The 15,992-nt window shown below is 51.1% G+C and overlaps 1 protein-coding gene across 1 annotated transcript in view; it reads left to right on the top strand.

Annotated features, from left to right (window-relative positions):
* Positions 1–15,485, top strand: part of LOC129196992 (ATPase family AAA domain-containing protein 2-like) — a gene marked incomplete at its 5' end in the record, with an annotated part of 59,354 nt that extends 43,869 nt beyond the window's left edge. The window contains 4 exons of the mRNA XM_054804957.1: positions 14,025–14,110; positions 14,472–14,590; positions 15,080–15,188; positions 15,377–15,485. Of these exons, the coding sequence (XP_054660932.1) occupies positions 14,025–14,110; positions 14,472–14,590; positions 15,080–15,188; positions 15,377–15,485 (423 nt within the window). The remainder of the gene's footprint in view (positions 1–14,024; positions 14,111–14,471; positions 14,591–15,079; positions 15,189–15,376) is intronic.
* Between the last annotated feature and the right edge of the window lie 507 nt (positions 15,486–15,992).

Genomic DNA, 15,992 nt, shown 5'->3' with positions numbered 1-15,992 from the left:
AACAGTGAAAATGCTTTCCCTCTCTCTTCTTTGGTACTTTGGTAACTGTGTCCGGGCTCCACTCGGCCCATGGAAGGGGACGTGTGAGTGCCCCCTGCATTGCAAAATCAGCCAGGGGCTCCTGACAGCAGTTTAACTGGGCTTTAAGGGATGCTCCTGTACCCTGTTCTGCTCTGAAGGGGCAGCACCTTCCAGGGGAGGAATGGAAACCCCATCCAGGACCCTGCAACATCTGAAGCCCTGATGGCTCTTGCTCTGCAGCCTGGAGGGCTCAGAGCAGTGGACACAGGGTCCCCTGTGCTGGCAGGGCTTCGGCAGATCTGTTGGCGAGTGGGCCAGTGACTTTGGGTCATCATGGCCACTGGGGTCTGTCCTGGGCCATAAAACTCTTCTAGGGGTCACACAGTGACTTAATGAAATCCTGTAGTCACCTGGGGACAGGTTCAGGTAATGGAGAAAGAAAAAAACAGGCGAGAACAATAATCCTTTGCAATGGCTTCTCTTCCTCTTGCTTTCTCTTAGTCTGTTGGGTTTTTTGTTGCTTTGGGGGTTTTTTCCCTGTTATTGTACTGGTTCCTGGTTTTTTCCTTCTGGTCTCCTGACTTTTCTGTAGCACTTTCTTTTCCCAGTATCTCTTTTTCCCCCCCCCGCCCCCCCCTTTTCTGCCCTTGTGGTTTTTTCTGTGCAAACCAGGGCCCACATTTCATTTACATCTTGCCTGGCACGCCTGCTGATGTTTGTGCACAGTGCCCTAGGCCGTGGTTTGCATGTGTTGATGTGCTCCCATTTAGTCTCTCCTTTTTTTTCTTTGGAGAAAAAAAAAGATATAGCTTTCCTTAGTGGTGCCTTCATATTAAAAAAAAATCCCCCACACTTTAACCTCTTCTCTAATGCCCTTTCTCTCTCCTTGATCAGGCACTGGGCACTGCAAAGGGACACACAGGGACCACAGTCCCAGTGCCTGGCAGTGCGGCACCGCTGCCCGTTCCTGTCCCAAGTAGACCAGCGCTGGAGGAAGAGCCCAAGATCTCAAACACCTCCAGACAGGTCTGGAGGTCTGGCCTGACAACACATTCCATCCTCTCCTGCAGCACCTTCTCCCCCTGCCCAGCACCAAGGAGGTCTCGGGCTGCTGGCAGACTCAGGAAGCCTTCAGTTATGCTTCCATCATGGCTCCAGCCCTGGAAGAAATGTATTTATTTATCAATAAAAAATGAGACTGTGATCTCATGTCTGGGATGAAGCAGGTCCTGACAAGTCATGCCAAACAGTTCCTGTTACTGCAGGGACCAGAATAGCAACATCCATGCCAGGGCTCTGCTAGCGGACGGATTATCTTCAGAAAGACACTTTGGGAACGTACCCTGGGAAGAGCAGGATAATTTTGGTTTCAAAAAGCTCCTTCTGCATTAAGATCCAGGGGGAGAGTGAAGAGGAAGGTGGGCAAAGTGTGCTGGGCACAGTGCTTCCAGCACCCTAGTGTTGGATTTGCATGGGAAGGTTTTGGTAGCTGGGGGGGGGGCGGGGGGGCGGTCTACAGGGGTGGCTTCTGTGAGAAGCTGCTAGAAGCTTCCCCTGTGTCTGATAGAGCCAATGCCAACCGGCTCCAAGATGGACCCACCACCGGCCAAGGCCAAGCCCATCAGCACCTCCATGATAACATATTTAAAAAGGAAAAAAACAGTTAGAGAGGGAGCTTTTGCAGCCGGAAAGAGGAGTGAGAAGATGTAAGAAACTCTGCAGACACCATGGTGAAGCAGGCTGTCCCCCTGCAGCCCATGGAGGAAGGATGAGGGGGTGTAGAGATTCCACCTGCAGCCCATGGAGGACCCCACACCAGAGCAGGGGGAGGCACCTGAAGGAGGCTGTGGCCCCGTGGGAAGCCCACACTGGAGCAAGCTCCTGGCAGGACCTGTGGACCCGTGGAGAGAGGAGCCCACGCCAGAGCAGGTTTGCTGGCAGGACTTGTGACCCCGTGGGGGACCCACGCTGGAGCAGTCTGCTCCTGAAGGTCTGCACCCCGTGGGAGAGACTCACATTGGAGCAGCTGGTGAAGGACTGTCTCCTGTGAGAGGGACTCCTCCATGCTGGAGCAGGGGAACGATGAGAGGAGTCCTCCCCCTGAGGAGGAACAAGCAGCAGAAACAACGTGTGATGAACTGACCCTAACCCCCATTCCCCGTCCCCCTGTTCTGCTGAGGGGGGGCGGAGGTTGAAGCCGGGAGTGAAGTTGAGCCTGGGAAGATGGGAGGGGTGGGGGCAGGTGTTTTCAGATTTGATTGTATTTCTCATTCCTCTACTCTGTTTCCTTTAGTAATACATTAGATGAATTTCCTCTCTAAGTTCAGTCTGTTTTGCTCATGACGATAATTAGTGAGTGATCTCTCCCTGTCGTTATCTCGACCCAGAAGCTTTTTGTTATACTTTTTCTCCCCTGTCTGGTAAACCAGGGGAGTGATAGAGCGGCTCTGGTGGGCGCCTGGCCCCCAGCCAGGGTCCACCCACCACACTGTTGCATAGGAAAAGCGTGAAGTCCAAGAAAATAGTTTTCTAGCACTGAAGTCAGTGGCTTGTCACCAGTTTCCAGGCTGCGCTCTTGACTCCCGAGTTTCATGCTGAGCAGAACTGGTTAGAGTTTGTCCATGAAATAGATTCCTCAGAGCAAGCAGATTGACCAAAACCACGAACAGTTTAGAGGAAAGTGAATTTGACAAGCTTTGCCAGGAGAAAAGGGGGAGAAAATGGCAGCAGATGATCAAGAGGTGACAAGGCTTTCTTATTAGCCAGAGCTGAAAGGATGATCTTATGTTCTGTGGATTACTTGTAGGTTATGTTGGAAATCAGAGGAAATCTGTTTGTATCTTTAGCTCTGCTATCCCATCCCCATGAAACCCTCGGACGGTCACTTTCTCTCCTTACCTCTGGAATGGTAAATCAGGGCTGTCGACCCCCCAGCTCCAGTGGCCCTTCAGTTTGTGGCAGATCCAGAGCAGAGAAAGAAGAGGGCGAGCAGCTCACTCGCAGGAAGGGACTCCAGTGGCGGCAGGAAGACAGCCAGGCTTTGTGCATCGGGCGTTGTGCTTCAGGCTGCTTGCCCACGTGCTGTAGATTGCAAAGGACCTGCGAGAGACAGGGAATAGCCATGAGGCTGAATTTGGGGCAGGACTAGGGGCAGGAGTTACTGCCACTTCCCAGCCTTGCACCGGTACCCGGCACAAGGCTGCCTGTCCATTCAGTGACACTTGGGGCCAAGGTGACCCTGGATGCTGAGGCAGGGGTGAGACAAGTGTCAGGAGATGCTCCTGGTGGCAAAACCTGACGCAGAACTCAGAGCAGTCGTTCCCAAGCTGTCATGCCATACAGCTTGCTGCTGCTGCTGCTGCTCTAGACCTGGGAAAGGCCAATTATGCATCCAACAGCTGGTCTGTCTCACCCCTGTCATCAGCCTACCAAAAGTTACCACGTCACCTTCTGCCATGCAAAGTGGTGCTGTGGCCGCATAGCACCTTTGAAACACCTGACACCAGCCAGCCCACCATTCCTGCAGACACCTCCCAACCAAAACCGGGCAGGGGCAGCAGTCTTCCCCCCCCCCCCCCCCCGAGTGAGTTCCTTTTGTATGAGTCACTAGCAAGCTCTTTTGCTGCTCCTTCACAACATACCTTTCTGCAAAGGTTTTTGACGACCAAACTCCAGGCAGGCACTGCTCTCTAGAAGCACCAAATCTCTCACGGTAATTGTTTCTTCTCCAGGAGGCCACCAGACTTGAGGTCCCCCAAGATTTAGGCCTTCTTTCCCATCCCAGTGACTGGTTTGAATTAACTTCCTCTATTGTTTTCGTCAGTTTGTTTGGGTTTAAGGTCCAAGTCTCCCTGCAGTGCTTCTCCCACACTGCCTCCTGCTCTCACTCATTTAGTCGTTCCCACTCTCGTTCCCACTCGCGATCGCCACCGTATCCAAGAAGAGGCGAAGGGAAGAGTCGTAACAATCGTTGCAGGTCAAGGTCAGATGGTTATCACCGTTCAAGGGCAAGGGCACCCCCATCCAGAAGATACCGTTCACGCTCAAGGTCTCCAGTACTTAGAGACCAGTCTTCCACTAAATGGACTATACCTCAAGGGGAAGAAGAAAGGCAGCATTTTAGCAGATACAGAGAAATTCCACCTGAATTCATTTATGTTCTTAATTCATCTTCATATCATCTCTATCAAAAATTTCTGAACTTGTCCATGCTCTTTAAGTTGGAAAAAAGCACACAGCATCCATTAGCTTCTCTCAGTGTTTAGCTATAGTCTCTAACATTTTCAGAGCAGAGCTATGCTGTAAAACAGTAAAACAGTCCAATGAAATGGAAGCACCGACTGCAAATGTGACGTTCATGTAACTCAGTTGGGCTAATAGTGGGATGTTCAGATAAGCTTACTGTGCTGACTGGCAGAGCAGATGAGAAACTGGCTTAGTGTAACTCAAGTCTTAAAGCGATTAAAAGAAAAAAAAACCCCATCTCACATCCACACCCCCTCAACTCCCAAATGTCCCCCATACAATTTGTTCTTCCATTTTCCTCGGATGGGCCTGAAGGAGAGGGAAAATAAAAAGTTAATTCAGTCTCAGTAACTGAGATGATTTTCTTTTACTTGAGTGTGCAAAATCATTTGGAAGGCAGTAAAAAAGTCTTCCAAATCTTTCTTCTCACGCCACAGACTTGTTTTGCACGGAACTGCATAAGCAGCGGTGGTTCCCATGGCCGTCTCCTCCTGGAGATAACAGGAATGGAAACCAAAGCTCTCACCCTGCCTGAGCAACAGTGATATGCAAAAGAAGAGCTGTAACACGGTCGGTCCTCAAACTGCCACGTTCCTGCAGCACTGACTTGGGAGATCCTCTCAGCTTTGCATCACCCGTAAGCTACGCTGACGCTGCTACAGAGGGGCGTCCTTCCCAGCACCAAGCAGTTGCCCTTGGGAAAGACATGCTTGCTTCTTCTCTCCCTCTCCAAGCCCCCAAGCTGAATTCCCAGTGCTAGTGTCTTTTGAAAACAAATGGCAACCAAGCAGCCACCTGGAGCAAAACCAGATGGAAGAGGCTTGCTTTGAAGCCGACATCAGGAGCTTCCCTATCTCGCAGCTCAGTCCACGGGCCACGTGCTCAGTAGGGACGTACCCTCCAGATGACTGGGTTCTCTGTGGGTCACTTGGAGATTTCTCAAATCAATAAGGAACTCTTTCCTTGCCAATTACAAATCTCTCTTACACCAAGGTATGTGTGAGCAGAACGGCAGGGACGGAACGCTTTGTCCTAAGTTTCTGAAATTCTTGCCGCACAGGGTAGAAACTCCTGATGTGGCTCAGGCCAAGCTGGGTTGAGCACTGGAAACCCCCGAGCTTGGGCAGCACCGTGTCTACTAGGAAGCAGGTGAAGTTATGCAGAGGAGAACCCCACAACTATGCTGAGGTGGCTTCTTGGTACCAAGGCACTCGTGTGACTTTTTTACTCCACGGCAATGGAAACACAGCCTCTGATTTTCAAAAAGGAATGAGTAAGGGAAACTAATTAGCCTAGAACAATTTTAAAACACAACGTATAACTTGGCAACATTTGAGTCAGGCCGCACAAACTCAGGCTTCGCCTCTCTCATGCTCCAGTACGAAAGAAAACAATTAGTAAAAGAGTTGGAATGTAGAAACGGGATAAGAGAAGCCATAAATAGGGGAACAGTCCTTGGGTATGAACTAGAAAAAAGACACAAAGTTTGAGGAAACCTGATAAAGGGGGCCCAATATTGTGGGTAATTAGCTTAGATTAATAGTAGCATTGACGTGTAAGTTTGGATGTCCTTTATTGCCGTGTTAAAAGACTAACTAAAAATCTGAATGGTGCAGCCCCTGAAGTAGAATTGTTGGTAAATGTGGGAACCAGAATATTGCCTTTTACAACCTGAAAAATAGTGTAAACCAATAATTATTTTTGAATGTTTATGGTATAAACAGAGATTGTGAATGCAATCTGGGACAGCCGTAGAGTGTGCTAAGTAAGTGTAAAGTGTGGACCCCTTGGGAAAAGAAGGAGCGTGCTACCGAAATAGTAAAGATTGTTCGTGGTTGGCAAGATAGACATTTAAACGAGTAAAATGAGAAGCGATCAGAGCGGATGAATCTTGAAGAAGAGTCCATTAGGATGCATACTGAGACACTGGAAAGAAACAGAAGGTTCACCGGGAGGTGTAACAGATAAGAGAACTCTGATAAAATATTATCATCACTGGTGACCGATGGATAAATTGGATGATCAGGAAAAATGGCCCAAGAATAAAAATTTGGAATAAAAGGACAATGTGACAATTGATGTTGTTTTGTAGAAGGGAGAAGAAATGGCATGAGGTACCTTATGTTGATGTGTATTTCACCCTGTGAAATCATCCTGAGTGGCTGAAGGACTGTGGGTTTACCCTGCAAGACCCCCTGGCATCAGCATTAGAAAAGCAGGAAAAGGCAGCAGGAGGCTGTGAAGGTGTTGCTCTGCTTGTAGTACGGGGCAACGGGGTTTGAAGTGCGGGCGTGATGAGGAGGAGGATTTGGAATTACTGAGAGATGTCGGAGGTTGCATGGCTGGGTTTTGATAACAGGGAGCAAGAGAAGAAAGTTAGAGAAGAGCAAGGAGAAAACGAAGGAGAGCGGAGACAGGCACGGAGAGACAGGGAAAGAGAGGGTAACCTGAGAGCTGCACTGCAGGGAGCGTCAGCAAACAGCAACTTCAGGGGAGGATGGCAATACTATGGGGGGAGAGGCGAGGCCCCTCCAGCACAAAAAACCAGGGATACCTTAGGAGATCATCAGTGTGCCTATTGGAAAGAACTGGGACATTGGAAAGAGTAAGGACCGTTTTAGGGGTCCTATTCCTGTCAGTGCAGAGGTTCTGGAGGAGGCACCATACGATCAAGAAGCAGCTCCCTTTCCACGTCAGTTCCCCTGAACTAAGTCCTGAAGGGGACCGGGGGAAACCTCCCCAGCAGAACCCCTGGCTACAGTAGAGCTGGGAAAATGGAAAATAGATTTTCTTGTAGATACTGGGGTGACTTATTCTGTTAAATACTTTATCAAAGACAATTGAGCGATGATACAGTAAACGTTGTGAGTGCCACAGGGAAAGCGGAACAGCGTGCCTTTTCCCATCCTTTAAATTTTAAGCTCGGAAAACAATGGGTAACTCACCAATTTTTATATATGCCTGCATGTCCCATATCACTCTTGAGACGGGACCTATGGAGTAAATTGGAAGTGCAAATCAGCTTTAAAGATGGGGAGGTTGAGTTGTTAATTCCTGAATCTAAACTTGAACAAGCATCTGTGCTCCTGTTGCAGGAAGATAAAACTTGAGAAACTGGCATTCCAACGGAAGTGGAAAATGCAGTGACACCCCTTGTACGGGCTGGAGAAGTCCCTGGTAAAGCTAAGAACGCCGAACCAGTAAAGATTGAAGTCAAAGCAGGAATGAAGCCGGTGAGGCAAAAACAATATCCTTTGAAAGTAGAGGCTAGAATCAGGCTAAAACCCAGAGTGGTTCACAGTTCTGGATTTGAAAGATGCCTTTTATCTGCATACCTCTCGAGCGAGAAAGGCAAAATATATTTGCCTTTGAGTGGGAAGACCCAGAAACGGGTTGCAAATCACAGTACACTTGGACAGCGTTGTCACAGGGATTTAACAATAGTCCCACAATATTTGGAAATCCATTAGCCAAAGAATTGGAAACCTGGACAAGAAAACATAAAACAGGGACTGTGTTGCAGTATGGTGATGCTATTTTCATTGCAACTGTAACCTGGGAAGAATGCTTACAATTAACCATGGATCTTTTGAAATTTCCGGGATTAAACGGTTAAACTGAGTTTCAAAAGAAAAAGCTCCAGTCACACAAGAATCTGTTAAATGCTTGGGATTTGAACTTTTAAAAGGACAAACAAGATTGAGCACAGAGAGAAAAGCAGCTATCTGTCAACTCCCAGAGCCCCAGAATGCACACGAACTGCGAACCTTCCTTGGAATAGTGGGGTGGTGCAGGCTGTGGATCGCCACTTATGGACTCATTGTGAAACCTTTCTATGAACTACGGAAAAATGCACCACCTTGTCACTGAAATCCGGGAATAAACCTCATAACACCAATGTAGTGTTAAAAGGCAGGCATTCTTTATTGCAGCGCTGGATGCACGGGGAATCAGCTCCACCCAACGTGCATGCCAGGTGATCACCAACACACAGGGTATGTAGCATCAAAACATACATATTCATCGTTTTTCTCAGAAAGGGCAGTCCTATGATAATCATTTCTTGGAATCCATTTCCATATTCTCCTCCCCGTCATGCATGCTGACTGATTTGAGTCGGTGGTCCTCAAGGGTCTCTGGTGGTCATCAGTGGTCTCGCACCCGTGTCCGCTGGGTGACCTTCTTCTTGCAGGCATGCGCAGTATCCTTGCTGTGGGTGCACCTGTCCATAACGACTTACTTCATAAGATTAATATCTCCAAACCTATTGTTCAGTTTGGTAGGGACTGTACATGGGACATAGCAGCATTGTACCTTGCCATGGTCAGTGAGCTTCATTGCCTATTACCTTGGTTGCAAACTAATTATCTCAACCTGATCCTATAGTTTCTGTTTCAGGGCCCCTATCCCACGGTTACAGTCCTGTTGGCAAGAGTCAGCTGGAAGCAAGGGACGTGGTCTCAGCAGCCCCACAGGAACTGGATGCTGTTGTCCTTCTCTCGCACCAAGCAGCATCCCTCTCTCCTGCCCACATCTCTGCGTGTCCCTCCTGACCTGCTGAGGATCAGCACCACCCTGCACCTTCATCTCCAAGGTGGGAACAAGGAGCAGATCTTCTCTGTCCACCTAACCTTTTTCTCTTTAGCCTGGGAAGGACCTGAAACGATCCTATGTTTAGGCATGTCCACCAGCAGTGGAAGATCAGTGCTGAGCAGAGCCGCCGCAGCTGCCTTGCCGTGCCGCTCAGAGGCAACCTTCCTTCCTGCTCCCATTGCCCAGCATCTCCTTGGCCTTCGGGCAGCTTTCAAAGCTCACAGGCAGGCAACGCCGAGCCATGGGAACGCCCCGCTCCTACTTTCTCCCTAATATTTCCACAGTGAGTAAATCTCCATCCTTTTAGGGCTCTCAAATCTATTATTTTTACATTTGCAGTGGATTCCCTGGCCCTGTTATTAATGAAAACCTCCAGGAAAGCTCCTCAAATACAGCTTTGACTTTCTGCCCAGGACCTGTGGACAAGGGGAAAAAAAAAAATAAAAAATAAGGCAACATTAATAAAGCAGGAGGTTTCTATTAAGTCTGAGGGACTGGACGCTCTGGCTTTCTTGGATGCTGAAATCCTCTAGTGCGAGCTAAATCTCATACACTTCATTTTCCCAATCTCTCCTTCAATATATTTTAAGAGAACATTGCTAGTAGCAGAGTAAATAGTGTCCTAACTGCAAACGTGGGGTCTGCAGGGTGGTGTGGGGTCAGCCTATGGGCTGTGGCATTCTCCACTGTGCTCTGCTTGTGGTCTCAGCCCTCACTCCGTAATCAGGGGGTTGAGCTTGAAGAGGTTTTAATTAGCACCATTTGGACGAGAGGCACAAATCCACTGGCAGTTCTGAGTAGCCAAAAAAGGACTATTTTGGACTATCTGCCCAGTTCACAGGCCACCTAGTTTGCAAACACATCCCAGCCCTCTCTACAAGATCAAGGTACGTAAGGCACGATACAAATGTAAATCTCACTTTGAAAGCCACAGTGAGTGGCCCTGCTTTGTGACGTGCTGCCTTTGTCCTACGTAACACTCAGAAACCAAGGTGTAATCACGTTGTTTTGGATGCAAAGCTTAGAAAGACCGTCTTCTCCAGCTGAAGTTTCCTCTAGTGGAAAGATGCATGCAGGAACAGCGCTGGGATGGGCAGTCATAGCTCTTGGATGGAGATGATGCATTCTAGGGCTGGAGCAGCGTGGATCCGATCTGTTCCTAGCAGTGCCAAAATTGCTCTGGGTTCTTGCTGTTCCCTGTCTGGCCAGGGCTGGGAGAGGCTGAGAACTGCGTCTGTAAGCAGTGCTCTGCACAAAGCACTGCGGGTTTGGGATGGATTGATAGCTGCTGTGATTTTAGATGTCATGTGGCTTCACACATAGTCGGTAAAGCTCCTCTCCATTTTCCCAGTAACCAAACGTGAATCACATCACAACAGGGCTCCATTGCCATCCACCCTGAGAAAGCAGCAATGGATTCTTCTACGAGGTTGGTAGAAGGATGGTAACAGCATCTTCATAGCACTCATCCTCCTTGCCCTCTGCCCCACTTGATCCATCACAGGTCAAATTCAGCGCTGCCACCATGAAACACGTGGCCTGCTCCTGTTGGGGAGAAGGGTCCAAGGATGATGCTGTCAACAATTCACATCCTTGGTAGGTGAGGTGTGAAATGGGTCCCTGAACAGATGATGTAGCTTTAGCACTGGGAAAGCATCACAACACATCCGTGCAATGGCTCGCTCAGGTGGGGCCAAGAGCATGGAAGGAGGTTTCCTCTCTGCAGGCTGTGCTGCGGGAAGCCCTGCGAGGAGCCGGGTACAGGATCGCCCTGGCTCCATCCCCCCGCAGTGGTTTTACAGGCCCCGGCAGGACTCGTATTGAGTGGAAGCACGTGAATTGAGGGGAGGGGGCAGAGAGAGAGAGAAACTCCCTGAGAGTGGCCAAATGTCATAAACACACTCACTAACCACTTTTCAGAATCGGATTTTCCCACCCTGACCCAAATAAACGTTCAGGAGTGGAAAGAACAGATTGCCTTTGCCGGAAACAACCATGTCCTCATTCCAGGGGGATGGCAGATGAGCGATCTTCATTTCTCTGGACCACTTAGACCTTGCAAAGCTTCCCCCTCTTCTCCCTGAGCTCTGGAGAACCCACTCACATTGGGCCTGATCCAAGCTCCACCAAAGTTGGTGGAAAGTCTCCATCTGGCTCACACAGATTTGTACCAATCCCTCGGCCATTAAAATGGAGCCAAAAAGGTTGGGTGGGTAGAGTCCAAACATCTCCATCCCTCCTCAGAAAAATCTTTACCCACATTTCAGACCTGATCCCTGAAATGTCCCACCATTAGGAATGGACACGGGGGAGCGATCCCCAGGAAAGGGCCGCCCTCCCCTACCCCCAGTAGGGTACCTTTAAGGCCACAGGCTCCCCAACTGCCAGGATAGCCCTTGATGGCTATTTGCATAGCCATCACAGTGGCCTCCTGATGTCACAAGCTACCTCACCACATTCTGTTCCGGACCCTATAAATACTGGCCCCCCAGCACTTGTCCCACATTCGCTGAGCTTTCGAGTCTTCAGATTCCACACTGGTTGGAAGAATGAATGCTCAACGATGCGAAGCGAGCGGGCACTCACCTCTGTGTGGGCGCCCACAGGAGGAGCTGCAGGAGGCGCGGAGGAAGAGGCTGCGTCAGAGGGGAGGCACCATCAGCTACGCGGTCCTCTTCCACGTAGCTGATGGTGCAGAGCCAATGGAGGTGGATCCACCTGAAGACGAGGAGGAGCCGATGGAGGTGGATCCACCTCCAGGATGGCTCCCCTGGCACCACAACATCGTGCCAGGGCTCCCCTCCACACCACCATCGACGCGGTGCCGTAGGGTCATCCGGCCAGTGCCCTACCGCCGGCCCTGCCTCCGCGCTCGGCGCTAGCCGGGAGGCTGACCCTCCGCGCCTGGCCGGCCTGCAGGCTTCCTTCCCGTCCCCCGTCCTCTGCCCTACCCCTCACCCCTTCTGAAGGGGTGTCATCTCTTCTGCACTGAGCCCCGAGAAAAGGGGACAAGACAACATGGCGTCACAGCTTCAGCCGCTGCGCCAGGAGAAGTCCCTCAGCGGGCCACCGAGGTCCCTGGGGCCTGGAGACGGGGTCTCTTCGGCCTGGAGACGAGAAGGCTGCCCGACGGGAGGCTGCAGAGGAAGCCAGACGCTCCACGGTGGCACACGAAGAACAGCAGTGTGTCAAGCAAAGACGTAAGAGACAGCCGCTCCTCTGGAGAGGCAGACCACCACAGGCCTGCCAGGAAGGAGTGCTGGCCTTCAGCATTAAGGCCCCTTCTAGCTGTCTCGTTCGTTCTTTTCAAGGTTGAGCAAGTAAAAAATAAATAAATAAATAAGTAACAGTGAAAATGCTTTCCCTCTCTCTTCTTTGGTACTTTGGTAACTGCGTCCGGGCTCCACTCGGCCCATGGAAGGGGACGTGTGAGTGCCCCCTGCATTGCAAAATCAGCCAGGGGCTCCTGACAGCAGTTTAACTGGGCTTTAAGGGATGCTCCTGTACCCTGTTCTGCTCTGAAGGGGCAGCACCTTCCAGGGGAGGAATGGAAACCCCATCCAGGACCCTGCAACATCTGAAGCCCTGATGGCTCTTGCTCTGCAGCCTGGAGGGCTCAGAGCAGTGGACACAGGGTCCCCTGCGCTGGCAGGGCTTCGGCAGATCTGTTGGCGAGTGGGCCAGTGACTTTGGGTCATCATGGCCACTGGGGTCTGTCCTGGGCCATAAAACTCTTCTAGGGGTCACACAGTGACTTAATGAAATCCTGTAGTCACCTGGGGACAGGTTCAGGTAATGGAGAAAGAAAAAAACAGGTGAGAACAATAATCCTTTGCAATGGCTTCTCTTCCTCTTGCTTTCTCTTAGTCTGTTGGGTTTTTTGTTGCTTTGGGGGTTTTTTCCCTGTTATTGTACTGGTTCCTGGTTTTTTCCTTCTGGTCTCCTGACTTTTCTGTAGCACTTTCTTTTCCCAGTATCTCTTTTTCCCCCCCCCCGCCCCCCCCTTTTCTGCCCTTGTGGTTTTTTCTGTGCAAACCAGGGCCCACATTTCATTTACATCTTGCCTGGTACGCCTGCTGATGTTTGTGCACAGTGCCCTAGGCCGTGGTTTGCATGTGTTGATGTGCTCCCATTTAGTCTCTCCTTTTTTTTCTTTGGAGAAAAAAAAAGATATAGCTTTCCTTAGTGGTGCCTTCATATTAAAAAAAATCCCCCACACTTTAACCTCTTCTCTAATGCCCTTTCTCTCCCCTTGATCAGGCACTGGGCACTGCAAAGGGACACACAGGGACCACAGTCCCAGTGCCTGGCAGTGCGGCACCGCTGCCCGTTCCTGTCCCAAGTAGACCAGCGCTGGAGGAAGAGCCCAAGATCTCAAACACCTCCAGACAGGTCTGGAGGTCTGGCCTGACAACACATTCCATCCTCTCCTGCAGCACCTTCTCCCCCTGCCCAGCACCAAGGAGGTCTCGGGCTGCTGGCAGACTCAGGAAGCCTTCAGTTATGCTTCCATCATGGCTCCAGCCCTGGAAGAAATGTATTTATTTATCAATAAAAAATGAGACTGTGATCTCATGTCTGGGATGAAGCAGGTCCTGACAAGTCATGCCAAACAGTTCCTGTTACTGCAGGGACCAGAATAGCAACATCCATGCCAGGGCTCTGCTAGCGGACGGTTATCTTCAGGAAGACACTTTGGGAACGTACCCTGGGGAGAGCAGGATAATTTTGGTTTCCAAATCTCCATCTGCATTAAGATCCAGGGGGAGAGTGAAGAGGAAGGTGGGCAAAGTGTGCCGGGCACAGTTCTTCCAGCACCCTTGTGTTGGATTTGCATGGGAAGGTTTTGGTAGCCGGGGGGGGTGGTCTACAGGGGTGGCTTCTGTGAGAAGCTGCTAGAAGCTTCCCCTGTGTATGATAGAGCCAATGCCAGCTGGCTCCAAGACGGACCCACCACTGGCCAAGGCCAAGCCCAGCAGCGCCTTGTGACAACATATTTAAAATGGGAAAAAAAACAGTTAGAGTGAAACAGGCTGTCCCCCTGCACCCCATGGAGCCCATGGTTGGTACGGTCCTACCAACCCTCACTGCCTCAGGCTCCTCCGATATTGAGTGCCTCAGCCACGCTGAGGATGGCCTGCCATCTTTGTGCTCCTCCATTACAGGTCCCCCAGCTGCTGGACATGGTGGTGTCCCCAGTGGTACCTCTGGCCTCTCTGACATTTTCTGGCTGTCTCATCATCTTTCCTGAGTGAGTACATCTGCAGATGTGACCTCTAGTTGCTCAGGTGTGGTTTGGTAGCATTTGCTCCATGTGACCACAGGTGTCCTGCCACGAGGGCACCAGGCAGCGACATGTCCCCCCTGCCCACAGTCCTTTGTGTGAGGCAGATCTGATGGGAAAGATGGAGGACTTCAGGCAACTCTTTGCAGGGTGACTTCACTTCCCACAATAGTCCTTGGGGATGGGGTGTAGTCAGCGCGGGGAAAAAAAGGGGGTTTTGTGCAACGCCAAAATCTGCGTGCGAGCAGGGGATCGTGGCAAGTGGCAAGGGCTGGTGGTGCTGTGGGTCGTGCTGTGGGTCATGCTGGTGTCATCTCTTTGTCTGCAGGTTTGAAATGTATGTTGTGCGCAAACCACCACCAAGGAACCCTCCCAGGAGAAACGTTGCTGGTGAGGACAAGGAGAAGAAAGAAGAAGTTTTGCCAGGTCTCAACCAGGACAGAAAAGGTAAAGCTGCTCCTGGCTCCTTTCCGCAGCATAGCCATCCTGCTTCTGTGATATATTGGGGAAAATCCTTCAGTGATGATTGTCAGAAGATCTGACTAGTGCCCGAGCTTCATGACGGCTCGGCACTGCCTTTTCTGCTAACGACTTCTTGGCTTCCACAGAACCGAACCCCAGGGTGGGATGTGCCCCAGGGCGCAGTGGGAGGCTGGCAATCCAAGGCCCTCGGGAAATGACCCCTCTGCAAGAGTCCCTGTCCCAGCACCAATTGGCTCCTCATTCCCAAATCTGGTGCTGATAACACGGTCACAAAACCACGTTGCACCTTGGAAATGAGGTGCCAGGCAAGCCCCAGTGTCGGGGTGGCTGTGAGGGGAGCAGAATTGCCCTCTTGCACATGTTTGGAAGGGGCATGAGCACCTCTACATGTCACCAGGGCCGGTAGCATCCCAGCAGTGCTCTTCTGACAAGGTCTCTCCTTCCCAATTCTAGCGGCATTTCCTGAACTGTCCTCGCTTGCCTGTTCGACACTGACTCAAAGTGAAGCCCCACAGCTCCAGGACATAAAGGAGACGGAGAACAGGGTGAAGTCTTGGCTCAGGTGAGTATGGAGGTTCAGGGCTGGCATCTGCACAGGGTCATTTTCTGACCCAGCAAGAGGCCATTCCCCAGCCCCAAACACTCACCGTTCATCACCACCCAACAGTGGTGAAGGCAGTGCCAGAGGGGCGGGATGATCCTGCTGGGAGCCCCCCATTTCACAGGGCTGGCTCCTCTCCTTCCCTTCAGGAGAGCCCCAGCGTGGCCTCCTGAGCTGCGCATGGGGACAGCCGTGTGTCAGCCGAGGGTCTTGGCTCAGGGGGTTTCCTCTCCGGAGCTGAGCGCAGCCACTGGCTGAGCTGCCAGCAGCTGCGCAAAGAGGCACGTGGCTCATGGGGGCAGGATGTGGCCCCAAACCCATTGCGTTCTCAGACAGAGTCCTCCCATTGTGTCCTTTCAGGCAGCTGCCAGAGATCCCAGAGCACTCCTCTGGGAAAAAGCAACCTGCGACCAGCACACCCAAGGGCAAAGCCAAGCTCAAAGGCCAAGCGTCGCAGCAGGGCCAAGCGTCAAAGCAGGGCCAAGCGTTGAAGCAGGGCCAAGCGTTGAAGCAGGGCCAAGCATCGAAGCAGGGCCGAGCACAGGCAGCAAAATCTCGGAGCTGCAGAGGAGGGGGACAAGGAGAACAGAAAGTTCCCTTTGGAAGCAAATTACCATCGTTGAGCTCTGAGACCAGGCTGCCCGAGGAGCCCACCTACAAGGTCTTCGTTCCACAGCCACCAAGACCTGAGACAACAGAATTACTGAGATCAAGGCCTGAGATGTTCTGGTCAGTGCTGAAAGAGCCACAGAAGACCATCTTAGC

Source organism: Grus americana, chromosome 27 (assembly GCF_028858705.1).
Source record: "Grus americana isolate bGruAme1 chromosome 27, bGruAme1.mat, whole genome shotgun sequence".
NCBI lineage: Eukaryota > Metazoa > Chordata > Aves > Gruiformes > Gruidae > Grus > Grus americana.
Note: the sequence above shows the minus strand (reverse complement) of the source record. Positions and strands in the feature narration are given on the sequence as shown.